This window comes from Amphibalanus amphitrite, unplaced genomic scaffold (assembly GCF_019059575.1).
Source record: "Amphibalanus amphitrite isolate SeventyFive unplaced genomic scaffold, NRLGWU_Aamphi_draft 001047F_arrow, whole genome shotgun sequence".
NCBI classification, from domain to species: Eukaryota; Metazoa; Arthropoda; class Thecostraca; order Balanomorpha; family Balanidae; genus Amphibalanus; species Amphibalanus amphitrite.
The window spans coordinates 215147-242632 of NW_024882541.1; the positions used below are offsets into that span (position 1 = coordinate 215147).

At 46.4% G+C, this 27486-nt stretch overlaps 1 protein-coding gene and 1 non-coding gene across 12 annotated transcripts; both read right to left on the reverse strand.

Annotated features, from left to right (window-relative positions):
- Positions 1–657: 657 nt before the first annotated feature.
- Positions 658–26989, reverse strand: LOC122369545 (DNA ligase 1-like). Of its 11 annotated transcripts, XM_043344374.1 has the most exons (22): positions 20833–20851; positions 19652–19696; positions 19323–19391; positions 19001–19114; positions 18521–18610; positions 18426–18478; positions 14059–14595; positions 13576–13735; positions 12906–13078; positions 12102–12325; positions 11552–11680; positions 10498–10637; positions 9911–10035; positions 6964–7156; positions 6526–6616; positions 6005–6133; positions 5163–5250; positions 4638–4760; positions 4151–4263; positions 3536–3664; positions 2595–2780; positions 658–1647 (listed from the first exon to the last, which is right to left on the reverse strand). In XM_043344374.1, the coding sequence occupies exons 2-22, from the start codon at positions 19669–19671 to the stop codon at positions 1597–1599; spliced, it is 2937 nt and encodes a 978-aa protein (XP_043200309.1). In that variant the 5' UTR covers positions 19672–19696; positions 20833–20851; the 3' UTR covers positions 658–1596. The 11 variants fall into 11 exon arrangements, with proteins under 11 accessions (XP_043200309.1, XP_043200303.1, XP_043200304.1 ...); XM_043344368.1 differs by lacking the exon at positions 20833–20851 and adding an exon at positions 26937–26989 and having other exon boundaries at positions 18426–18610; XM_043344369.1 differs by lacking the exon at positions 20833–20851 and adding an exon at positions 22879–22953 and having other exon boundaries at positions 18426–18610.
- On the reverse strand, positions 2372–2443 carry Trnaw-cca. The gene has a single exon. It is a non-coding gene; the product is annotated as a tRNA-Trp (tRNA).
- Positions 26990–27486: the final 497 nt, after the last annotated feature.

The window sequence follows — 27486 nt, forward strand, 5'->3', positions numbered from 1 at the left end:
CAATCTTGGATCGTTTTCAAGAGCCTCGAGTAGCTATTCAGCGCCCGACCCAAGAACCATAGGCGATTTCGTCAGCTAAAAAGTGCGGCTAAAGCTGTCTCACATCTGTCATTACTCATTCTACAGTCTACACAACATCAACCTGAAGTTTGGCTTGCACGTAGCCTGCAAACGCGATATTCCCCTGCAATATCGATCACTAGTTACTACGGCAATCACTAGATGGCAGTAAATTCGAACGCCTGAATCATGCTGTGCCGCATGGCTTAGTAGTTACTCTTTCTCCCAACAGATGGCTTTCCCACAATGCCCCTAACTAATGCTGTGCCGCGTGAAATCCGATGGGGCCGATCAAGGCCATATATATTATATAGTGGCCCGATGGTGAAACTCGGAGAATAACTATGAACGAGTTTGACAACCGTAAAATCATACTACTGTATCATTTAAATCAATCTTTGGGGCACAAAGATTGAAAGATTGACGGTGAAGTTAGTTACTTGGGGTTCATGGGTCGTCGACTTCCAGTCATTCAACATCACTCGCATTGTCTGTTCGCCTTTTTATAATTGCAGCATTGTGAGGCGAAACACAGTTCCCAGACGTAACGATACAATAATAGTTCGTCATCGAATAATAAGCAATAAAGACCCAGGGTTGCCATCACATTGTATTATCGGTCACGTTCATGTTTTTCTCTTCCAAAATCGTCACTCGCCCATTTCGCATCCCCTCGCTTTCGGGAGACGCACAAAACACTGTAATAAAACACCGTCAAAGTGCAGCAGAAAATTCACATCATCCTAAAAATAGACAGACATGCATTAATTATGCTTTTATATGTCCCAACTGCTTTTACTTGAACTTAGCTGCTGGCGACAAGAAACGAGCGTTACATTCGCACAAATCACGACTGCCTGCGATGCAGAGAACACCCGGTCTTATCGAAACTCTCAGTCTTGCACATGAGATGCAATGACGTCATTCAATAGAGATCAAGTGACGTCATCAGTCTGGAAATCGGCGTGCTTCTATCAATGAACCCCTAAGCGCCTAACATCTCACGAGCGACAGCTTTAGCCGTTCTGGCCACCTCCATATCGCCTGTCGGCGCACTCAGCAGTCAGCAACACTGACAGAGACCTGCTGACCTGTGGTGATGATGTGATCACATTCACAGTATGTGACGAGGGCTGATGGTATTGGATGGTATGACGAAACTAGTGACACCTAGCGAGGAAACGGACAAACAGCCACGCTTCGTTGTAAAGTTTCGTCTACAAAAGTACCCCCCGAACAGTGCAAACACTCTAACGTCCAACTTGCACGCATTCTGTTCAATTCGCTTCACAACTCACTTTCCACACACTCGTTCTTTTCATAACTCGCGTCCTCACGTCGGCTTCGCTCCTTTATCTAGAAGCGGGACTCCGGACCATCAGGATGGTCGCAGAAGTTTACCAGGGATTTTCGCACTTTTACAGCAATTGCAAAGAGCGTAAGTATCTTGTGGGGTGATGGTCACACAAGTTGATGACTGAGGAGGTGTACAATGGCGAAACGGCGCGACGGTGGAGAGAATCCGAAGTCCGAACTCTAGTAGAATTCCTCGTCTTCGCCGCCCTTGTTTGATGCCTGGTTCTTCACCTGAAAGTACAAACGGAACAGTCAGATTGGGAAATATTTCAAACAAAGGAGGCGGCAATTCATGCTCACATAATTCACCACAATGTTAGCCGGATAAATCCAGATTACAGGCTAGGAGAGGCGAGGATGTCGTTCGATGTCTCCTCGGACGAAGAAGTTTCTATGCAGAATATTCTACTCGTATTTTGCGCTCGGTGAAGCACACAGTCGGACGACGAGACCGGCCATTTTGTGCGCCACTTACACAATGTGCGTCAGTTTCGAAAAAGGTCCAAGTTTACGTTAAAATAGAGACCACGCACAAATGTCAACAATTTCGGCAAATAGCTGCTGCGCCGCTTTCGAAATACGCGCCATCACTGCCACTCTGCCACCGTAGTACGCTCAAAAGATTCTACGCGGATGACGAAGATTCTACGTGACGTCACGTAGAATCTTTGCCGTCCGTGCGACATCGAATGGCATTTTGGGCCCGGACGACATAGAATCTTCGTCGTCCGAAAGACATCGAACGCGGGGTAGGTGTTTTAGGCGAACACCAATAATTTCCCTCCCACCGTTGAGGTTTCGAAAACAGCGATTAAATTAAATAATTGAAGGACGTATAATTGATATAAAAATTAAAGCTTGATTTTGCACTGTCCTTCGTCCTAATTTGTGCTAGCATCGCATCGGTCCATCACTTGTGAAGCAGAGCAGCGTCAGAGCTCGCCGCGAAAAGTCTTGACCCCGACGTGATTTGAACACGCAACCTTCTGATCTGGAGTCAGACGCGCTACCGTTGCGCCACGGAGTCGATGAAGCAAGAGCGCTCCACGCCACGTATTTGAACGGTACTGTTACTTTACAAGCCGAAATTGCAGCAGAGAACCCAAGCCAGTATCACGGACAGTGACACTTGCACCATAGTCGTCTTCCACTAGCTTTCCTCCCTGTCCACATCTGACCTGGTCCTGGCTGTTGTACATGTCGGCAATCTGCTGCGCCGAGGTGGCCTGTTCCGCCGTCTTGTCCTCCCGCACGCGCAGGAAGCGAGGGAACCGCAGAGAGATGCCCTTCTCGGGGTCGACGATACCCACCGCCGCCTTGTGCACCGGCGATATCGATAGATCGGCACACTTGATCTCCCATACCTGCGGAAAGATCAGGTCAGGTCAGGTCAAATCAGAGGCGAGACCCGCTTCAGGTTAGATCAGGGTTGGGTTAAGTTAGCCATGACATGCATTATGTCATGTCAGGACAAGGGGTAAGTCCCAGCCCCAAGGTCAGCAAAGGGTCAAGTAAATCAAAAACAAAAAAATACGTGAAATAAAGGCAAGCGAGAATTCATGTAGCATAGAACGACCGAATCGCTAGAACGCAACCGTTATCTCGTTTGAGTCGCCACATAAAGAAGAGACATGACCGTCTCATAATTGTAGCATGACTTCTCCTATATTAACCAAAGGAGGGTATTCCTAAGGTATTTAACCACCGCCCACAAAATAAATAAATAAAAGTAAATAAAAATGACAGGACAGCTGCTTCAAGCCAGCAGTCCGGCAGAGTAAGACGACGTTTTTCTGCTTTTATCACAATGACAATACAAACGCGCTGCATTATTTTTGCAGCATTTATATGTTCACGTCTGGAATCCAAGAACTCGTATCAGTCTTATGCACAGCTCTTCCCTAAAGTTTAGACCAATCAGAACCCTCCGTCAGCCGTCTCGACCAATCAGAGCCTTCCCCCATCCGTCTCGACCAATCAGAACCCTCCCTCAGCCGTCTTCACCAATCAGAACCCTCCCTCAGCCGTCTACACCAATCAGAGCCTTCCCCCATCCGTCTCGACCAATCAGAGCCCTCCCTCAGCCGCCTCGAGCAATCAGAAGCTGAGCTCAGCGCACCTGGACGGCGTCGAACCAGTGATCGGGCTCGATGGAGTGCCGATAATAGGACTTTGGCGCGTCGATGATGTGCTCTTTAAAGAAGGCAGAGTGCTTCTGCAGGTCCTCTTCGGAGAAACCCGTGCCGATCTGTGCGGGAGAGAGAGAGAGAGAGAGAGAGAGAGAGAGAGAGAGAGAGAGAGAGAGAGAGAGAGAGAGAGAGAGAGAGAGAGAGAGAGAGAGAGAGAGAGATTTGTAAGCATTCTTCGCAGTAGCAGACGATCACCAGTCACCACCATATGTATTCTATCACTAAATTCACGTTTATTGAGTTCCAGTTCCGACAAAAGCTGTCTTACGCTTCGAAAGTCGATGGCCAGGCAACCGAAATAATTAGTTCATCAGCTCCGCTCTTAACAGCAACGTTTCCAAAGCTCCATTTAGTTCCCGAGCATCCACTTCACCAAACTCTCCCATCCCATAACCCTCACTCTTCCTCCCTTCCCCTCCCTTCGCTCGTAGTTCATAGCGGAGGGAGGGGAAGATTTTACCCTTCCCTATCACCATCTACCTCAAGTCTTCCCTATCGCCCTCTAGTCTCTAGTAAAGTAATTTCCCCTCCCCGCGGCATCCCACCTTGCAGATGCTCTGGAACTCCTCATTCTCCGGGTCGTAACAGCCGAGGAGGAACCCGCCGTAGACGCCCGTCCTCTTGCCCTTTCCGAGGAAACCTCCGAGTACCACCACGTCTGAGGGAGGGAGGGAGACCACGTTGAGATGAAGTAACCACAGTGAGATGAAGTAATCGAGTTTTACGGCATCTGGGCCCCATTACATTGGCGTATTTCCATATGTGCGGCATTTGGTAATATTCATCACACAGGTGTAGGTGAAATGCATACCCGACTTAATAAGAATGCTAAGTAACAGGTTTATAGTAGACCGAAACGCGTAAAAAACAATTTGCATAACCTGAGCATAACGTGTGCGTTGAAATGCGTCGCAAAAATATAAATGCAAGGGTGCACTCATACTGCATTCAGCAAATAATTACTTTCGGAATTTGCACACCGTGGTTACATTTTCCACCTACGCTCAACAAGGACCGCCCAAAATATCTTACCGATAGTATCTCCCACTCCATCCAGATAATCCTTCTTCAGCTTGAGCCAGTTGCGGGAGCGTTTGGCGATCTCATATGTGGCGTCCCGGTCTAGAGTTTTCACCATGAGACCTTCGCAGTTTCCTGATGAAGAGACGGGGTTATATGCAATTTAATGGAGCACGAGCTGTACACGGTTAGAAGTCGGAAACTACGTGAATAAGAACGTTAACCTCACGAGTCACGACGGAGGCCTTGGAAATGTCATTTAGAATCCTGAAACAAATTGGAATGCTTTGAAATCATGCTTTCAATTGGCACCAAAAGCCTTCCACATATGGCGTGGCGATTACGGCTTGGTACAACGCATCAATTATTCTGATACACAATTATGCATAGCAACTATGTTAGCTGTATCGTTCATAAATACTGTTGCTTATTCCGTAAATGCCTGTTAACGTAACCAATACGATGACTGTAGTTTTTTGGAAAAAGCTCCCACGGAGGCACACCACTGATTTGTTCGCGCCCGCGCAGATGTTTCACCTTTGACAGACTCGTCGAGGAATTCCTGAATATCCTCCACATTTGTCGAGTCCATACTCTTGGCGAAGGAAAACTCTCCCTCCACCTCCTGAGTGTGGAGAAAATGTCGTCAGAAGAGGAAGACGGGAGGGGGGGGGATATGATGACACCAGCAGCTGCGAGAGTGCGAAAGTACACACAGAAGGCTCTGGTGATAATGATGACTCGATTTGCAGAGGACGGCGAAAGAAAGGCGAGAGCGCTGAAGATGGCGAGTGACACCACACACACACACAACTCAGAAACAAAGCATACAAATAAACATGAATCAAGACAAGAGTGATTCGTATCTGCAATACAAGTGATATTCTTCGTATGCTTTTTATTGGAATATTTCGACAAATAATTGTGTTGAGACGGGAAAATGAATCAGATAAACTACCGACACTCGGAGTAATGAGGACATTATGAGTCGCCTGTCTGCTTAAAATCAATCGTTTGGATTCAATGAGCTAAGATGTTAAATGATCTATCATCGTTACATAAATGTACGCCAGGTCCAAGTTCCTCTCCAACAGAGTGATCAATGCATGGAACCGGCTCCCTCTGAAGTGGTACTCGCAACCAGCAAAAACAGATTAAAAACCGGCTAGGCAAATTTTATGACCAAACAGACGCCGTCATCTCTTTTCCATCTTGCATAGACACTTCTGGAAGTGGGTACTAAATAGACCTGTGTCTAATCCAACCCACTATCTTAAACGTAAACCTAAACCATATGGCCCACAGAAGTCTAAAAATCGATCATCTGAAACGAATCATGGCACAAACAAGACAAACAACCGAACGCGATAGTATCTCACCTTGAAGGAGGCCCGGAGTTTTTCTCGTCTCTTCTCGAAGGTCTGCGTGACCAGAGACTCCCCGTTGAGGAACAGGAGGTCGAAGCCGAACACGCAGACCTGCACCTTGATCTCTGAGGCACCCGCGTCCTGCCCGGGCAGAGCGGAAAAGTGTGGTCACACAGGTCAACGACAGTGGAAGAAAGACAAACGAGAGGGAAAACAGCCAGTAACAGCGAGGACGTGGGGCTTTTGGAAGACAAGTGCAGACGGTGACTGCCGGATTTATTCCTGGATTACCGTAGTATAACCATGTAAATAAAGAATAAAGACCACACTTCGAATCAAAACTTAGGTTATACATATTTAGAGTATTACAATCTACAAAAGGTTATAACGTTTCGGCTAACGCATAATCTATTTTTGACACAACTCGAAGAAAATAAAAGGATGTACATGACATCAGCCACTTTGAAGCTAGTTTCACGGTGCATTGCTACTTGCCATCATGACCTGCCCACTTCTCTGGGTCAACCACTGACCTTTCGCTTACGAGTACTGAGCACCTGGAACGGCAAAATCTGTTTCTTCTCCGTGTCCCAGGCGACCGCCTCAGAGTCCAAAATACACGAGCTGGCGGAAGGGACGAAACCAACACGAGATGATAACGATAAGTGTTTTAGATCACACGGATTTCACGCTCCATCGGCGCCCATGGATGGATGAAATAGAGACGTTAAGCAAATAAAACTCCAATAACTGGCGCTTATTTTCTCAAAAAGATCTATATATTCAAAAAATCTCAACACCGGTTTCTTAACCTCAACAATACACGGAGGAAAAAATGGGTTGACGAACAGAAAGGCATTCAGGCATGCATAGTTATTATACCGAGGACGGACAAGACGAGCCGCGACAAAAAAGAAAATCAACCAAATCAACGAACAAACGAGTAAATAAAAAAGAACAAGCGCGCGCACCTGACGTCGTCTCGGAGACAGGCACGGAACCTTGCGATGATGTCCGGGTATTTGGTGGTGTTGTCCTCCTGGTTACGACTGTAGACGTGGATGGAGCCGTCCTCCCGCAGGTGAATCTGAGCCCTCTCTCCGTCGTATTTGTACTCACAGGTGAACTGGGCGCCCTCGAAACGGGACAGCACCTCCGACACGCCTGTGATTGGAGATGGAGTTAACTAAGTAGCAATCATGGCAGGGTAGCTTAGCTGGTGTGAAATCGATTCAAACAGCGAGCATGTAAAAGGGCATGAGATCAAAGCGGAAAAAGACAACAGTTTTAACCCATTTACGCCCTTCGTTGCGTTTTCGCAACACAAGCAAGCGTCGACGTGATCAAATCTTGAGAAGTGTATAATAACGTCTCACCGATGAGACAAGTTTCAGCGCGTTTAGCATGGATCTGCGCATGATGCTACGCAGTTACAAGTCTGTGCGGCCGGTAACTTACCGTCCAGAGCTCCCAGAGGGAAGTCAAAGGTCCCGTTAGTGATGACGTCACGAAAACCAAAATAAGTAGATTAAGTGATTAATTATATCGTAATGAATAATGTGTGAACATATTCTGCAGAGTCCCTACAATAGCTAGAATATACATTTTATTAACAAATTATGCTGCAAATAGGGTTTGTGACTATTTTCAAATATGACTACAGTCGTGTTGCGGTAACGCAACGTTGGGCACATCGGAAAGACAGGGGTGTTGCGAAAACGCAACGAGGGGCAAATTGGCAGGGCAGCGGAAGTATAGGAACATCAAATAGACTTCACTTGAGATACGGTGTGGGTTCTTTCCTTCTCTCCCCAATCTTCCTCCCTCTCTTCCACGCTCCCCCAACTCTCTCTCTTCTTCCCTCTCTCTCTCTCTCTCTCTCTCTCTCTCTCTCTCTCTCTCTCTCTCTCTCTCTCTCTCTCTCTCTCTCTCTCTCTCTCTCTCTCTCTCTCTCTCTCTCTCTCTCTCTCTCTCTCTCTCTCTCTCTCTCTCTCTCTCTCTTTCTCGTTTGTAGTCGTGAGGGATGTGTAGGTATGTAAAGTGCAAGGTGCATTTGCACGTGAATGTTGCGACACGTTTCACATTAACTCACTTAAACAGCTATCAAACACGCATTTCTTTTTCTCGCAGATTATCGGGCTATTCGAGCAATGGGTTTTCGAGCATCTGAAAATCGCATGGTAGGAAAAGGACCTGCATCAAACGCTCGGCGATGCTAACGGAGCTGAGAGATAGCGAGGTACTTTGAAAATTGGATCTACTTTGTACTAAATAATGGGTACGTAGTCTGGTATCAGACGACAGATAGGCATTGTCATTCTCTGGATGCAATCCGCTGGCCCTTACGTTAGAAAAGATAACTCCCAGAGGCGGCAAATGTGGGATATGCCCCCTCGGGGGGGGGGGGGGCAACAGACCCCTTCGGCAGGAGTGATGAGGGCGTCTGGAAAATAATAGTTTATTTTTAGAATTCATGGTTTGCACGGATTGATAAGGTGGTTGATGTGACGCATTGCTTGTTTGTTTACTGAGGGTAGGCCTTTTGTCTAATCAGACCATTTTAGAGCTAGAAGCATTATTGGAATTAGGGAAAACATTGGTCTGAGCGGGCATGGTGAATCGTCGAGGCTGAGCCCATCCATCCAGGCTGCACCCATGAACCAGCCCCCCCCCCCCTTCCCAAGCACTTTCTGTATCCGGCTACAGACCTGTGCTCCTATGGGAGCTGCTCGAATGCGATATACCTAGTTGCCCGCCCAGCTCGAAACAAAGGTTGAGGCATGGAGAAGGATTCTACTACCCTAAAGATGGAAAGGACGGATTGACGAAACACTTGGAAAGTGTGAACTGCGTCGAATCACCAGTCTGCCCTGGCATTGTCTCGAGAAAGAGGTTACAAGTGTGAAGGTCGCTGAGAGTGGGGCAATGAAAATTTTGGATTAGGTGTAAAAGTGATAAAATGGGTCCTGGGAGACACTTTAAGCCGAGTTGTTATGACGCTCTACGCCTTACGCAGGTAATTTGTGAAAGCCGGATAGGTTCATTTTTTGATAAGAGTGTGCACGACTACCCTGCATTTGAATTTGTCTTTAAACTAGGAGGGTAGTTAACAATGGTATTGCGGATAGGCGCTTAGGCGAGGCACTGGTTGACTCCCAATCCTCGGTTAAATTGTTTTCAGTTTGGGGTTCTCATATGAGAGGGTAATGGGCTAATGGCTCTGTCTAACTTCCAAAAAGAAAGCACCGCCCAGGGTATGTACGTGCCGACCACTAGGTACTTTAAATGGACAATTGTTGTTGATAATGACCGTTTGTTGCCATCTCCCCGTTCGCGAACCCTTAAGTTATGCTCCCTCATTGAGGCTCTTAGGCGGGTAATAAAGCATGAGGGATGTGGGCTCCGCATTCTCAAGCAATATTTTTCAACGGTTGGTGAAATACCTATATGTTAAAACAAACTAGCATATACGGCGGTTTAGTGTACTTTATGTCCGTCTGATGTGCCCGTCGTTGCGTTTTCGCAACGCTGATGGCGCCCGGTGTGCCCTTCGTTGCGATTTCGCAACGCACGTTTTTTACGTTTTTCTCGAAAAATTTTTTGCTGCCGGCAAAAATTTTTTTCGATTCCATGCAAGGCCCTGGTAGAAGCGTAACATATCTTGATTTCATCGATTTTCATGATGGTCAATATTCCTGGGCATAAATGGGTTAAGTCAAGCGAATGGCAGTATTATTGTATATGAAATAAAAAATAAAATAATTTATTACTTGGACAGCTAGACGATTATTAAAGCGAAGTAAGCAGCACCTGATACTGAAAGGCCATTTATTACGGAGTTGCAGCATCATTCCTATTTCCTCATGGTGTGCTCATGTTGTAGATTAGCCATCAACATCGGTGTTCGTCATCACTGACCTTTGGTGGGATGTGCCAACATCGGTTTGAGCGGCACGCCGGCCCTGATTTTGCAGTGGTCGGGCAGTTTGTCCAGGCCGTGTTCCAATAGAACGGGCACGATCTCGTCGTAGGTGGGGCACTCACTGCGGGCCAGAAGAGGTCATCAGAAACCCATCCGGTCATTAAGGTCATCAAAGGAGGCCAGCCCAAGTCAAACACATTATCGGGGGGGGGGGGGGCAGTTGTCAATAAATTAACAAATATAACAGGTCGTCAGAAGCCCACAAGCAATGACAATGATGATTGAGAGTTGATGACGCTGCATGAACAAAGCAAATGGCGATCAGCATAAAGGTCAGTAAAGGTCACCAAACTAAGAGCGCCCAAAGGCCACCAATCATGTAAACATTTAAGTCTTGATCACCACCTATAACTACGTTACGGAACTTTCCACGCACTCTACCCTCTTACTCAACATCACAGCTCGACTCTCGTATCCTCCCCCGTCTGCCCGTCCTAAGATACCCTATCAACACCCTCCATATTCCTTGCCTCCCATTCCACACCCCTACCTCCCCATTCCTCCCAAATTATTTCATACTTACCAGTAGACGGTTTTGAGCACCAATGCCGCCTCATCCACAGCGGCCTTGGTTTTCTCCGCTGACATTTCTCGTGTTGCGTCCAGTATCTGGGCCGGTCGCTCCTGGTTTGGTGGGGTCATCACACACGCCTGCGCTAAAGCCTTGGGGAGGGAATTTGGGAAAAGTTGGATCTATCATATGACAGCCAACTTAGAATTATCATATGACAGTTACGATGAGCTGGTTATCACACACGCCAGGGCTAGGGCCGGGCAAATGGAGTCTGAGCAGAAATTTAGAGCTATTACAGAAGACACGACGCTAAAATAGTCATTTTTTACACACCTGGACTAGGCTTGGAGGAGCGAAAAATGAGAAGAGTTCGAGATATAACATGATAGGTACAAAGCGTATGGGTGACGAAGAGCATCATTATGAGCGGCACCTTATGAAAGAGTCAAGTTGAGAGCATTATATCGTAGATACAGACGCTAAAGGCAGTCAATTTGAGTTAGAGCTGTAACAAGAGATTAAAGATTAACGCACCGCACGGGGAAACAAGGGTCGAGGAGAGTTCCTAATCGCCATACGCGGGTGACGAGAAACGAAGGATAATTGTAGGACCTTTAGGTCATATTCATAACCTTTAGGTCATATTCATGACCTAAAGGTCATGAATATGATGAGTCAGTATTAGCACAAGTCTCGGCCGGCCGCGCCTCAGGGAGCGAGAGTCGCGTTCAACCAGCCATCACATGAGTTACGAGTCCAAAGCATCCGAAAGCAACTGTGATATGTGACTAAATTACTGTCTACCGTCGACTGATCTGGGCTCCAGGACGCCTGAAGTGCAGCAGTCATCGCTACCCCTTTTCCTAATCTCTACCGTTTACCAGTTGCCATGGTTACCTGCAGAGCCTGTTTGGTTCGGTTCGGTAATTGCACTGACTGTTTTTCTACGTCACCTTATTAACCACCCCGTCTACTGGTTGTCATGGTTACCTGCAGAGCCGACTGTTCGGCCAGCCCGATGCGCAGCATATCAACCACCCCATCTACTGGTTGCCATGGTTACCTGCAGAGCCGACTGTTCGGCCAGCCCGATGCGTAGCTTTCCGCCCAATGAGCGGACGACGAAGCGCGTCTCGGCGTGCCGACAGGCCACCATCAGACCCTGCATCTTTTCCACTTTTTTGGTCATCGACTGCGGGCAAGAACACGAAAGAAGTATCAGAGGGCGCTCCCAGTATTGTGGATATGGTAGTGATTGCGTGTGATTATATTCTGGCCGGAGTGTGCTTTGGCTAGAAGTAAAAATCTGAGTCGAATGACGCGACGCACAGTGAAGTTAACATTAACTTGAAACGCAGCTCTTCCCTCGGCAAAGGCATGGCGTTAAACAAGAACGTTACCTAACCATTCCCTCAGAGTATTATTGAGATTGTGGACGAGCTCTTCAAGATACATTGGCATCTATGCATACATTTTAACAGGAACGCCGCATTTTCATCCTCAACCCTACAAACTACCTCTAACACACAATCCTTTCACCCTTCCAAAATTCAATCACCTAGACTAATACCCAACTGAGCCCTCCCTCAATCATTACCCCACTAGGCACTTACCGCCTGCCCGCTCATCATAGCGATATCCTTGAGCGTCTTGAACACCCCGGCCACTGTCAGAGGCGCCGGCCGGAACATCATCCTCTGTCGGCTCTTACTCGATTCCGCCACCAAACCGAGGTCTCCCTTTTCGGCGGCTTCTGCGCGCACTTTGTCCACTGTGCGGCCGGTGGCCTGCGCCACGGCCTTTGTGATGGCTCCCTCGCCGATCCCGAGCTCGATGCCTGGCGAATGGGGCGGGACGAGAGTGAGAGGGGGATAGAGAGATAAGGAAATAACTGAAAGTCAGCAAGGTAAAGCGTTCCAAGACATATGGACCAACTGCAATACCGACGATATTCCAGCGATTCTACAATAGGTCGCGACGATTCGACCGATCCCAGTCAGGTCATATCGCGGTGTGTGGCAGGCGGGCGCTTCAAACACCTACCGTACCATTCTACCGATTCCGATAGGTATGCCATGATAGACAGTCGCTTCGTATAACCCCAGCTGTCCACCACACCAATCTATCGCTTTCGGTGGCCATACTACGATAGAGAGTCGGTTCCAGTTATGCCGCAGCTGTCTCCTACACCTTGCCTACACTATTCTGCCGATTTCGGTTACCGAAACATCCGGTGGCCCTGCCATGATAGGCGAGGTCGGTTACCAGCTGCGTAGTATACACGAATATTAAGTGCTCTATACCACTAGACTACACTATAATTCTACTCAGTTCGAATTGTCCTCACCGTGATAAGCAAGAGCTTCGTATAACCCCATCTGTCCGCTATACCATTCTACCAATTCCGGTGTCCGTACCGTGGTAAGCTGGCGCCAGCCGGTTCAAGCAGAGGTAGATTGACGGTAGAATGTCCGCCGGGCTCAGAGCAATCACCGATCGGAAGAAGTTGCAGAGGATGTCGACCATCTTCAGCCGGGCACTCGTGGCCTCCACTAGCTCGAAGGTGCGGGCCAGAGCCAGGTACGGTACCCTATGGTGGTGGGGAGAGGGGAGAGTCACGGGGAGAGAGAGAGAGAGAGAGAGAGAGAGAGAGAGAGAGAGAGAGAGAGAGAGAGAGAGAGGGAGGGAGGGAGGGAGAGAGAGAGAGAGAGAGAGAGAGAGAGAGAGAGAGAGAGAGAGAGAGAGAGAGAGAGAGAGCCGGGAGAGTCAGCTGGGTGAGAAGAGGGCAGCTGTTGGGCGGGAGCGAACTCCGAAGTCGTTCAGGGGATTTGGAGGGTAAGATGAAAGCTGGTGACGGGAGACAGCTGGGATGGAAGAAGATAATGGAAGACAGAATAGTATGCCGAATGCCGATAAAACTGTTAAAATCTGTAAATGTGGTTTCATTGAAAGCAGCACATAAGTCATGACAATACGCAAAATTATTTGAGATCTCAAAAATATACGAGGAAAATGCACCACATTACATTTCGAATACATTAATTACGAAGCAAGCATGAAGGTCCCATGCTCTTGCCAATATCTCACTTTTGACCGTCCTTCCACGTGGCATCGTTGACCGGGTGGTACTTCTTCTTAGACGGATCGTACTCGTTTCCGTCTGTCTTGGACTGGTCGGCCCCACCAGGGGAGGTGGTCCTCTGCAGTCCGAAGATGCCGGTCATTGGTCGCGGCTTCTTCGCCGGTTCTGGGGAAAGGGGACGGTTAGTAGAAAACCCGGCTACATGGCTGCTCTACTGTAGCAGTTGGCGAAGCAGAAACAGCACCAGAAAGTCCGACTGCTGTGAAGCGTATTGCAAAGTTATCCGGACACTATCGCGTTCTGCCCTGAAGGAAAACGAATCTTTTCAGAAAGTATATAACGTTACTTTCCCCACGATAATGGAATGATTCGTAGAAACTTACATCGCCATACGAATACACCGCAATTTTTCCATCTAAAGATACCTCTTCACATTTGATGGAAGTCTACTGAAAGTAGAAGAGAAAACAACCAGAGGTATAGCTCACCTGGGGCTTCCTCTTTAGGCGATTTCTTGACGTCACATTCCTCATCCGCCTCACCCTCCTTCAGCTCTTCCTTCTCATCTATCTTTTTTTCTTCCTTCATCTCCACATTCTCCTCATGCATCGGCTCTTGCTTCACAGTGTCCGACTTTCTCCCCTTTTTCGCTTTCCCTCCGGCTGTCCCATCACTCTTTCTTTTCACTCCCTTCCCCTCTGCCTTCGCCCGGGCCCCCGTCGACGACTTAGCCTCTCCATTTGACTTCTTCTTTCCGACTTCCTTATCTGGCGAGGATTCTTCCTTTCCTGACTCATTCGCCTCTGCGTCACCGTTGGTTGCCGCTTCCTTTGGCGACTCCCCGTCTTCTGACGCGTCCTTTTCAGCCGGCTCTTCTTTGACGTTGCTGTCCTTCCCGTTTTCTACTGACGAGCGTTCTGGACTAGAGGCAGACCCGTTTGTTGATGTTGGGCTTGTCTTCATCTTCTGCAGCAGGTCCTTCTGCTTGGCTGCCGTGGCGCCGCCGCCACCAACGGCCTTCCTCGCTGTAAACGATAACGGTGTCGTAAGAATTACACGCAAGGCATGCAACTGTAGTGTTAAACTGCATTATAAAATTGACTTTCTTTGAACTGGCAATCCGATTATCTTTAAGAGCATTGAAGTCCAAGGAATGAATTACATACTGACATAGGCAGAGCGTGCGCGATTGGGAAAAAAAATGTGCAAACCATTTTTTACAATCCGATCAAAAAATTCTAGAATACTGTCGTCAGAATAGGTAATTTATAAGCCAAAGATAATAAGTCTGGGATGACAAATACGGCCTTCCACTGCGCTTTAACCGCTGCACTATAACTCTCTCTTTATATTCTTTATATGTATTAACTTTGTCATTAGTTCTGCAACTTATTTTTGCCAGTATTCCGTAACTCATCAAAGATTACGCATAGCACGGGAGGTGGGTTCGATTCCCACATCTGATATCAACTATGAATCAGAAATGGTTTGCCCGTGCAGCGTTCCCTTCTTCACGTTCATCCCTTCTCTAATCATTGCCTTAACCCTCGCACTTTATGGTGGTCGGATGGACTCCTCGGTTTTTGCAAATAACACGCGTAAAAAGCGGCCGATCGCCACAAAACTTTCAGGTACCCTTCAGTTACTCAATTTTACATCTACGCATACACCTGAAAATGTCATGATCTGACCAAGATTTTTCGAGATATATCTGACCCAAATCCCTTTGATCTGTGCTCTGTTTCTCGAGACCATGTCAGGCCACAATGATTCGGCGTATGACAGCGCACATCACCCGTGCGGTTCCAGACTTAGGCGGGCTGTAAACGTTCCATCATGTGAAATGATGCTATACCATGCATTATGGTGGGTGTCCCGGCCACATGAAGGTCAGATAAAAGGTCACTGACCTAAAGTGACTTTGGTTCACTTTGTTGAGTCTCACATGCTTCTAGGGCATTTTTTTGAAATGTCAGTCAAGACAGCCCATATTCAGCCCGGATTCAGCCCGGATTCAGTCCAGATTCGGGACATCTCAAATCGAGCTGAAACTTGCACACAATGTAGGCCTTGACATGCCCAATCCACAGTCTGAGTCATTCGGTGGCACTCCCAACCGTTTGACCTACAGAGGTCAGCAAAGGTCACGTGGCCCAAATTTGCACAGCAGATTGTGGCCCACCCAGTAAAGCTAGAGCGCTAAAAAGGCACCAGACGACTCGTAGGCATCTAATCTTACTTTCCCACTAGCCATTTGACCTCCCAAGGTCATGTGTTCAGTGTTCACCTAATGTCATTCGCGGGCTATGTCGAAAATACACTTGCACAGCAGTTCTGGAGTATGGGTAACGACAGAATTTCAAATCAAACCATACCATCGGGTAGCCCATGAGACGTAGTAGCTTTTCCTCAAAACCGCTTCTCGATATGAGACCCCGTTTGACCTGGGCAGGTCAAATGGTACGAATCTCCGACACCCCCTAGGTCGCAGCCCGGATTCAGCCCAGATTCGGGACACCTAAGATCGAGCTGAAACTTGCACACAATGTAAGCCTTGTAGGCGAATGTAGGCAATGTAGGCCGCGGCTCGGCCACCGAAGGCGTTCTTGATGGAGGCGCCGGGGCTCTAGCAGCGTGGCTGGCGGGAAGGAGCACACGATCCGTGTCCCTGCAGGCCGACTGTGCTATAGCTTCCGAGGTGAGATGGTCGCCCTTCAAGCCGCACTCTCCTACCTTTTAGGGACTCCATTGCACGCGAAAGACCCATCGTCGCCTACCCCGACTCGCAGTCCGCCCTCGCCACCCTCCGGGGAGGCCCGGCCGCCCAGCACTCCCCGCTGGGAGTAGACAGCCGGAGGGCCCTCCGAGGGCGGGCGGCGGAGGCCGGCGGGCTCACCCGTAGTGGGTACCGTACTACCGTCCCACTGCCGCCTAGAAGGTACCGAGCGGGCCGACACCATCGCCATGGATGATATAACACTGGATTGGTGTCTCGTGGAAATTAACATTGGGATCCGCGACATTGGGATCAGGCCTGCCATCTAGCGAGAGAATTATCGTAAGTTAGGAGCAAGCCGAGTGAACGCCATCTCTCAGCATTATGACACACGTGGGTGTGGTGTGTTAGTTGGCCTGAAGTGCATATTCCCACGAGTTGGAGGTAATCTTACTGGACCTGAGACGACAAAAAACGTCTTAAATGCTTGAAAGCCAAAAACGTCAAGCAGCCTTTAGGTAATAACGAAAATAAAATGCGTAAGACGGTGTGTATTGAAACGCCCAGTCCCATCGGCTTGTACGACCTTTTATATGGTCATTTACTCACAATGGTACAGCAGTACAATGGTCCTTCTTCTCCGAATTTTTCGCCCGATTTTCTTCATCTTAGTTAATGTTACGGCACGTGTCACTTGCCAAATTAGGGGTGTCGAAATTGTTCCACATAAAGTAACCCCGCAATGGCTGGGCCAATTACAGTAAAACTTCGTCAATAGTTAGGCACCCAGTGGCCAATGCATTTCCATGTGTCACTATGGGGGTGCTACTGCACGTGCGCACGTGCGGGGTGCCGCTTCCATATCTAAAGAACGGCTGGGCGGATAACACTCAAGCTTGGTACACAAATGTCACATCGATGCTCGCACTGCATTGATCAGTGCTTACATTGGTGCAGAGCTGTTAGGAAAACGATGAAATGAGATGCGTGGTGTTTATGCCTTTCTTTTCCAGCAGCTGATTGATTCGCAACAGGAGATCCTTGTTTGCGAAGGCTTCGTCTCCCTCGTCCATCCCTTGTTTAAAATAACATTAACAATGTACGAAGAATATCACACATCAAAGTTGTTTTAGGCGGCCAGGGCTGCGGAGTTGTAGTCAGAGCCAGCGGTTCTGTTCCGACTCGGAGTCGGTTGATTTTTAAAAGCTGTAGTCGGAGTATGAGTCGAACGTCACCGAAAAGTCATCGACTCCACAGACTTACCAGGGCTGCAGAGTCAGAGTCGGAGTCTGTGTGAATTGACAGTTCTGCCCGGAGGAGTCGGAGTCGATATTTGGATACCGGAATCGGAGTTGGAGCCAAAGTCACTGAAATTTCATCGACTACGCACCACCGGTTGGGTCCTTTTCATAGAGCGTCTTGAATGACATATTGAGCGGCAATGACGTTAGCAATTCCGTTTAAGTTATTCATTAGACTTATAGATAGTTCTTACATTCGTTTTGTTCTTTGATCGGGACAATTTGTTTGATTTAGGCCAAGTAAAGACTCGTGTGAAAAATAGCGAAAACGACACGTGCTGGCGAAGTCTCCAATAACTCCCTGTTTCACGATTTAATGAGGAAATAACATGGAACTGCTTATCTTATTACTGCCCCTGCACATAAATCTATTAATTTCTTCGCTTTTACTGACATATAAAGACATAACCTTTTGAAAAATTGCACAACAAGCCTGCTACTACACCACAGTCCCGTGTATCACAATGCTAATCAGCGGCGTTCACTCGGCTTGCTCCTAACTTACGACAATTCTCCCGCTAGATGGCAGGCCTGAGCTCAATGTCGCCAAAAACTGCGAAGACACCAATCCATTATTATCTCATCCATGCCATCGCTAACAAAGCGAGTAACCAATGTCTTCATGCATCTGATTTGCTAATATCATTCTGCTCTAAGATTGACATGTTTGCACCAATTAATCCCCTTTCGCCTAAATACCGGTTGCCACCAAGCTACTTGGCTACTTGGCCTACGCATGTACACGCACATCACTACTTGTCGCAGCTCGCGAGTAGCCGCATCTCGCAAAAAACGAAAAAAGACATTCTTCTTCACAGATCTACATTGTAGTACATACCAGTTTTTCTCAACGGGGTCTTCCCTGCCGACGATGCAGCTGGAGATGCAGATTTGGAGGCTGGAGATGCAGATTTGGAGGCTGGAGATGCAGATTTGGAGGCTGGAGATGCAGACTCTGAACGTGCTTGTTTTCGTGGAGAGGTTCTTGTTGGAGCTGGACTGTCGCCATTTTGAGCAGGCGAGCTGGTGGACGGAAAACATCACGGCTGTTAGTATCCGTATCCGTGCTGCGCGTGCTTCATGACTGCATAGATCGCTTGCTTTTGTGAGGTTCTAGGTTTATCAACCTACACTTACGTGGGAAAATAAAAAAGCGACGATAGCAAACACAAAGCAAAGCAACAACGTAGTCAGACACCAAGGCAACCTCTTCAATTCCCAGACACTAGTTCCAGGAAATTATCAGTGAATGTATTTTGACATTTGAAAACTATTTTTACAACCCATAACAAGTGCCCCAAAACACCCCCTACAGTGGCAAGTCACCTGACAGCAAGTAAATACCAAAGTAATCAGTCTAAAAAAAAACTTTCTTCCTCGTCCCCCTGTCGCCACTGTCTGGTGTCGCCTCACCTGCCGCCTTCGTCCTCAGAGTCGCTCTCTATAACCGGCCGGCGTTTCCGTATCTGTTTCACTGGCGAGTCTCCGTCGGGTTCGTCGGAGAGGTTTCCGTTTGTTGGCTCCTTCCTACGCACATCACAGACTGTCAGACACCTGGCCAGTGCCATACGAGGCTGCAGTACCGATTTTTGTCGATAGATGGCAGTAGAGAAGCTTGGCTGAATAAAACTTGAAAAACTTCTCAGAAACATTCTAGCAGCCATTATGCCAGGATTTTATGATCCTGGATAACTATCTCATCTTGCAAGAAAATAATATTGATCTCATCACTTACTTCTCAGGTGTTTTAGGGGCACTCTTTTCCTCTGGTTCAGCCTTCTTCACCTTCGGGGCAAAGAAAGACCTGCAAAAATACACAATACTTTAGCTAATCCACGACCGTTAGTAATTACACCAACATCATTTGAGACAACATGAAAAATTATATTAACCATCAAATGGGACATCGTGTCTAGCCTTTGCGCATATCGTGTACATCTTGTAAAAAGATAACACTTGACACGCCAAAAACCCTGAACAGGCCTACAAGCTCATGTTTGTCATATAAAGTTTCAAGCCCACTCAGTTTCTCCTTCCAAAATGCCCAGGGTCAAAATAACGTACGTGATCGATCGTTGTGCCATGCTTCCTTACGAGTTGGCCTTCATACTGAAAAATAAACGGGTCTAAGGTCAACAAGGTAGCATGTGAAACATAAAGGCAACACTATAATCACAAACAAATTAGCTCACGTCCATGCACAAATTAGAGAACAGTGGATTAGGAAATAAAGCTGATTTTGCATTACTTTGAGAGTGAACTCACTGACAAGTTACAACACACAGTGAACACAGGGCGGTAGGTTTACTTTCAGTTGTCGACTTTCTGTTAGCTTCCTTGCGATGAAATTTCAAACGAGATTTCGTCGGTACGGGCCGCTTCTCCTGGTGCGGATATGGTGTGGTGCGGTGCGGATTTAGTGTACCGGTGCGCAGTGGGCTCGGTGACAGACCAAACGAGATAGATCGGAAAAATCTGAGCTTCGTCAGTAAATTTGGTGAGCTCTGAGTGTGCGGTAGTCCGCGGTCGATCAGACTATTTCAATGCGGTGGTCCCATCAGTCATGTGGGTCGTCCCCAACTTTGTACTGTTACAGCACAAAACGCACCACTCCCTTCTGCAAGGCTTTGGCGGCAAAAAGAGAGAGATGTGCATGGCTGAAGTGGCATGGGCCACGGCCGAATAGGGGGATTGGAGAAAGCGTGGCTGATGGCCAATGGGAGGGTTAGAAAATCACATGTTAATTATTTATCTGCCATGTTCGACTCATTTACATAATAGGTTACGTCAAAGGAATCACAGGGTGTCAAGCCCCAGCTCCACTACGCAATTTGATGTGTGTGGTTAGTATTTCTAATTCCATTGCCATACAACTGAGAGGGCAGATTTGTGGCTCATTTGATCAGTGAAAGGTTAGACAGGTATTTTGGGCTTAGTGCCAATTTCTATGCACTCAGCCGACTGGTGCGGATTTTCAGGCTGTATTTTAAGCATTGGAGCAGATATTGAACTTAGACCACTGGCGTCTGGTCAGTGCATCTTGTTGACCTGCTAGCCAAACTTTACAGTATAGTTAAATGGAAAACCTTCCTGTGATGTCTGCTCTTATGCCAAAAGAAGAAAGTCAATAATTTATTTCAAGGTAGGTACTAGGTACTTGATTCTGATTCTCTTTCTTGGAACTAGCCAAGTAAGCTCACGCTGAGCATATCATTGGAACATTGAATTTCCAAATATCCACATTCTCCTTCTTGTGTGGTTGGCTCCATCCAGTGGATGAAATGCTTAGCCTTTTATCAGTTAAACACTTTAACATGGCTGAGGTTGGGTCCACCCAGGGGGCGTCGAAGTCTAGTTCCTACCAACCTGGCACTCCCATGCCTACGTCACCACGAGGACGCCCGAGGGCATTTACATGTTGAAGATAGGGAAATTGCCATAGTTTAGAGCCGCCTGAAGGACAACCTTGAGATAGATGGTAATGTAAATGTGTGCTAATATGATCATCAACATGTTATTTATCCAAATCCAGGGCCAATTAATCGATAACCTGTCACGTTTTCCAGTGGTGATGCGCTAACGTTCGTGGTTCTTGCAGCCAATAAGGGTGTTTCATAGTGCGATTCAGGCGCATTATCGACTTTAATGCCATAAACCGCCACGGAACGTACGATTTGCAGCTCCCTGGCGTGATAGCTGCCAGTAGGGCTCCGGAGTCGGAGTCATGAAGTCGGTCGGAGTTGACAGTTCTGACCTGAGTCGTCGAGTCGGAGTCAGAGTAGATTTTAAAAGCCTGGAGTCTGAGTCAGTCACCGAAACTCGATCCCCTCCGCAGACCTTTCAGGGTTCCGTAGTCGGAGTTGTAGTCGGTCGGAGTCGACAGTTCTGACCAGAGTCAGTGTCAGAGTCGATTTTGAAAGCCAGAGTCGGAGTCAGAGTCACCAAAAAACCATTGCCTCCGCAGACCTGCTAGGGCTGTGGAGTCGGAGTCAGTCAGAGCCGACATTTGAAATCAAAGTCAGAGTTGATTTTAGAAAGTCTGAGTCAGAGTCGGAGTCATCAAGAAACCCATCGACGATCCGCAGTACCATGCAGTAAGGGCGCTGCCGATCGATGCCCCTGAATTGCCTATGAATTAAATGAATAGATGACAATTTATTAGGTAGGTACCTTCTATCATTCATCCCCTGCCACTTGGAGGACTTACTTTCAGTAGAAAAAGACGCATTATTTTGTTTGTTTATTTATTGACAAATATCTTTTGAGCAGTAAGGGATACAGACACAAAACACAATGATAGCACCTCGCTGGTGCAAATAATTGCTAGATAGATGTTAAGATGTGTTGCCATCGAAGAATCTACCGATTTTCCTGGCGGCTCTGGTTTTCAATTAACTAGTGGTCTTGTAAGATCTCTTGATTGCTCACCGTCTGGCGTCTTCCAAGGTTTTCTGAAAGCTAATCAAACGTTACCATGACTGCTTTTTGATTGCATGGCGCTTGCTGGTTCTGCTTAATTGGTGGTTCTCGCGTCTGATCCTGTTGCTTCATGTTCCATCACATTACATTAAATTTCTAATGGAACAGACACTTCTACCTTTTATTTCACACTCAGTCGACTTGCTTTTACCCCTGTGGCCTGCTCGCCCTTTTATTTCCACGCTGGAATCTATCAATTATTGAAGAAGCCTCGGATAAAAAAGCAAGAAAAGTATGTCAAGTTAAATAATTGAGACGGTCCTAGAAAACCAGAAAAAAAAATAAAAAAGCCTGTCCATCTCAGTTCCCTCACTTCATAACAAAAACCAGGCAGCAAAACATGCGAAAGAGTCCTTAGCAACGCCCTAGCAACGCATTTGTCTGAAGTGCGCAATATGTGTCACATCTGGAAAATTTAGTAGCTACTTGATTATTCAACTAGAGTTGGACTATATCAGCTAGGCTTTTATATAAAAAATAAGTGTTTGCTTATCGAATTTATAGCAACTGGTTGCTTAACTTCAAAGTAATAATTTATTACAGAAAAAGCTTGTTTGCGACATATTTGTAAAGAAACAACGGAAATAGCTTTGACTCGTGCGTTATTCTAGTACATTTTTGGTAGAAAACTTCGTCCAACCTTATGTTTTAGGGCCTTGGGTCCACCTGGGTCCACCAAAGAAACTAAAATGAAACCATCACAAAAAATTACATGTAACATCAATACCGCGAGTCGATACCCAGCCCAAAGCCGTTTATAAGACCCACAGTAATCACGTGTATAAATAATTAGACCCAGCCCCCCTACCTACCAATGGTTTAAATAGCCTGCTACCAATCAATGAAGACTGAAGAGGGGCGCGCGGCGCGCCAAAATCGTGAAGGTTGCTACCAAATGTAGATTCAGGTGTTGAAGGGAAATCATTCGAAAAGAATTCAAAAGAAAGTGCTAGTTTTTCTGCTTTTCACATTTACCAAATCTGCTATGTAATTTTCCCCAAAATATTATTTTTTCTTCAATAATTGTCAATTTTGTTAGCAAATTTGTAATTTTATGACTTAAATTGCATTAAGTCAAGCGAGACAAAATTTCAAATCTTTTGCTACAAAAGTTTTCCCCTACATCTGGATACGCTTTTCCTCTACAGCATTCTCTACATTACCAGCGCATTAATTACAAAATACAAAAACAATTTATCGGGCGCGTTATGTATTTTTTTTTTTAAATTTCAATTTGTTGTGTGATTTATATGTGCAATAAATGAATGATAGTACCAGTAGTGTTTTTATATACCTTGTATAGTACTGACCAGGGTACGTAACCGCGTATTTACAAATTGCAACCGAGCTCCGCCGTGGGGTAAGGTGGGCAGGGGTTTTCGCACTACGGCTGCGGTTGAACTACCGTCTGTGGTAGAAACTTCAGGACGATGGCGCGTTTCATACGAAATCTGGCGCAATGTTTGTTTGCTTCTGAACTTGTACTGTTATTGCTGTGAATTCTTGAAGTGGGAGTGTTTCAATAACAATTTGTGATTATTTGAGTTTCTTTATATAAACATAGAATAGTATTATGAAACATTGTGTGGAAACTGCAAATACTGATATGATCAATTACTTAGTTTGGGAATTGATACACATTTTGTAGAGATTTGTCTGGCAAATGGTGTAACAAACCTCAAGCCTATCATGATCTGAAGCTGTTGTAACAAATCAAAATTGCTTTGATGTTACATAGTACCTTGTTGGAAAGACTGGAGCATGGTTCAAGATGATGTGTAAAAATTCAAGATTTGTGCGAAAGCTTGTGACTGAAGATCGAAAACAGTTTTGTATGATGGCTCAATCAAACGTGGAAAATGGAAATGGACGACAAAAGTAGAGTTTCAACGTTCCGGCATGTGAGAATAACTTCAGAACTTCATAGTTCTTGTAGTATTGCATTCTCCTTATGTACATTTCCAGGTTTTGTTAGGGTATTTCAATTTCAATGTGTCAGTTGAGATATAGATGGATTGCGGACAAAATTTAGAATCATTGCATGGTAGATAGGTACTTGTTCAGTAAAAAGGTATGTGATGAATGCCATGAGAATGTTTTTTATGATTCAGTATACAGGGTGGACCAAAAAGGATGGAAACATTTTAAACTCGTATAAAACATGCAATATTGCATGCAGGTGACTGAAAATGATACCAAACGAGAGTACATTTTGTGGAAATTCATAATGACATCATGCTCAGCTGCTTTCTCTCGTTTTCAGTCTCTCACAGTAGATGTTCGAGGAGGCCACCTTTGCGAGACATGCACAGATCGGCCCGCCTGGCGGCTGACGCGATAGCCCGACGACACATGTCCTCTGGTATGACTCGTACAGCCTTGACGATCGCTTTCTTCAGGCCACAGAAGCTTGCTGGACCTTCTTTGTAGACCTGACCCTTGAGATGACGCTACAGGAAAAAATCCATAGGGGTCAAGTCAAGTGAGCAGACGGGCCAGTTCCGACTGGCACTGCGGGATATCAGCCGGTCACCAGAGTGGTTCTCGATCCACTTGACCATTGTTTTGCTATGTGAGGAGATGCACCGCCGTGCTGGAGCCACATGAGGTCCAAGATACTGCCATACGTCGCTTGATCTCACTTCAAGAACTTCTTAAGCGTCGCTTGGTAGGTCAGCCACGTCGCTCCCACCCTCGAACCGAAGTGGAATTGGCCTGTCTGCTCAACCGACCTGACCCTATGGATTTTTTTCCTGTAGGGTCATCTCAAGGGTCACCGGTCAGGTCTATAAAGAAGGTTCTGTAAGCTTTAGTGACCTGAAGAGAGCGATCACCAAGGCTGTGCGAGTCATACCAGAGGACATGTGTCGTCGGGCTATCGCGTCAGCCGGCAGGCGGGCCGATCTGTGCATGTCTCGCAAAGGTGGGCTCCTCGAACATCTACTGTGAGAGACTGAAAACGAGAGAAAGCAGCTGAACATGATGTCATTATGAATTTCCACAAAATGTACTCTCGTTTGGTATCATTTTCAGTCACCTGCATGCAATATTGCATGTTTTATACGAGTTTAAAATGTTTCCATCCTTTTTGGTCCACCCTGTATGGTCGTTGCTCAGCTGTACCTACAAAAATGCAAGCTTACTAGCAACTAGTTTCTGAATCAAATCGAAAGTATATTTTGCCATGAATGTAAATATGTACCTGCAAAGTATGTCAATAAATTTGTGTGATGTTGGCCAGAGAGTTTTATCATCTGGGCATTTATGTCGCTTCTTACATTAGGAGTTAAGCATAGTAATTACGGATGAACTTTGTGCCAATATGTTCAATGCGCAATGTATGTAGCATGTCTACGACCCTCACTGATCCTGCTATAGCTATAGGCATTTGGCACCAGCTTGACCAAGGGCATGAACTTCACAGTTGCACAACCTTTTGTCATGTACCACCAGTCACTTTTTTACTTAAGGTGCACATAGCACTGCAGTGCACACAACAATGTGCAGAGGGCCTACACAAAAAACAACATGATTAGTGTGCACTATGCACAGCATTGTACCCTGATTATTTGAATATTTTGATCACTCAACAGTCAGCAGTCAGGAGATAATTATTGAATATCACATTTATTATACATCACTTGTCAAACAAGAGCATGATGACACACATTTTGACAGGCAATCATGGTAGTATTCCAATAAGTTGGACAGTCACCTCCCTGGGCGTCATTTTTCCAGGAAGGTACCTCTGCAGGTGTTGTGATTGGCTAGGTTGAATTGGGTTAAGTTAGGCGAAGTAAGGTGGTTAGGACCAGGTCAGACCGTAAGGCCTGGTCAGGTTGATTTTAATCTTTCATTCTAATTTGACATAGATACCCATTACCTATGTTTTTGCTCAAGCCTGAATTTCATTAGGTAATGAGTTAATTTTGCTTTGTTTTTATCTGTCTTGTTTTGTGTTTTTGTCCCTTATATTTTGCCCCATAGGCAAGGGTGGAGCTTTTCCAGGGAAGGTGGTGGAGCATGATTGGAGGCGCTCAACCAGACGGCATAGGAGGGCACGGTTTCTGAACGCGCACTGATGCCTGATTCAAGCCACGCTGTCTTCATGCGGGGCGGCGCGCTACTTAAAAGTCCCTAAAAGAACGGGAAGTGATGCCGATAGAACCTTCAATCATTCTGGGCTAACGCTTATGACTTGGAAAAAGTCCGAAAACCTGTCGGCTCTTGTTCAGCAGGAGGTGTATGAAGGGCCACCCGCCATAAGCACTGCTCAACCGCAGGCACAGGTTTAGACGGTGTTGGTCCGTATCAAAGCCAGTGTGGTGGAGAATCCATTGGCTGAAATGCTCCAGAACATTCATCACTGTGTTTTTATGAAAGGTGGCTACAAGCTCAGTTAAAAGAAAAAGTACCAGATTGTTTTGCTTTTTAATTATGCAGCGGGAAGAAAGGTGTCCGGATAATTTCGTTACACCCCCTGTAATGTTCAAATGGTTGCTAAATTCGAAATCAGCTCCAAAAACTAGCCTAGTAACATGTAAAACTCGAAAAAGGAATCGAGGTCATCAAAGGTCATTGAGCTGACCTGACCTTCAGGTGACCTTGACACACACCCTAATGCATGGGACCAGCATCATATCACATGTTTCAACGCTTGAAACCACGTGAAAACTGCAACCGCGCGGCTACTGCGAGCCGACATACGCCGAATCGCGATTCGGGCCAAACATGGTCTCGAAAAATAGGTCACATGTCAAAGGTCAATTGGGTCAGGGTCATGAAATTTTCAGGGTAGGTGTAAAATTGATAAAATCGGGGGCATTGAAAGTTTCGTCGCGATCGGACGGTTTTTACGCGAGTTACTCACGAAAAACCGATGAAGCGCACCCAAAAGGCAGAAATATGCACATGCGATATCCTATACTGCGAAAAAAGGTGCATCATTTTTTAACGTCGCCGACAAATTGTAATTACCCTAAGCTCAGGCAGATGTATGGTAGAAAATCCCCCAAGTGAAATACACTACGGCGGAAATAAAATACCCTACGGCGGAGCTCGGTTGCAATTTGTAAATACGCTACGTAACCGGACAAATCTTCGTATGGCATTTCTTCGTCGCGCAATATTTCGTCCGCATTTCTTCGTCCGCAAATCTTCGTCGGCGCATTTATTCGTGTCGCATTACTTCGTCTCGCATTTCTTCGTAGGTGCAAAAATTCGTAGCGCATTTCTTCGTATCCGCATTTCTTCGTCGGCGCATTTCTTCGTCAAGCATTTTTTCGTCCACGCATTTCTTCGTCTACGCAAATCTTCGTCCGCATTTCTTCGTCCACGCAAATCTTCGTCTGCGCAAATCTTCGTCCGCAAATCTTCGTCCCCGCAAATCTTCGTCCGCAAATCTTCGTCCGCATTTTTTC

What these genes read in the sequence shown, in the direction of transcription:
- LOC122369545 (XM_043344375.1), bottom strand. Translation starts at nt 19,251, where the DNA reads ATGGCTGCTAGAATGTTTCTGAGAAGTTTTTCAAGTTTTATTCAGCCA. An exon ending in GCTGGCGCCAGCTTACCACG is followed by an intron (nt 12,326 to 12,905) that starts GTACGGACACCG and finishes CCCATTCGCCAG; the next exon opens with GCATCGAGCTCGGGATCGGC. An exon ending in ACTGGTTCGACGCCGTCCAG is followed by an intron (nt 2,781 to 3,535) that starts GTGCGCTGAGCT and finishes ATCTTTCCGCAG; the next exon opens with GTATGGGAGATCAAGTGTGC.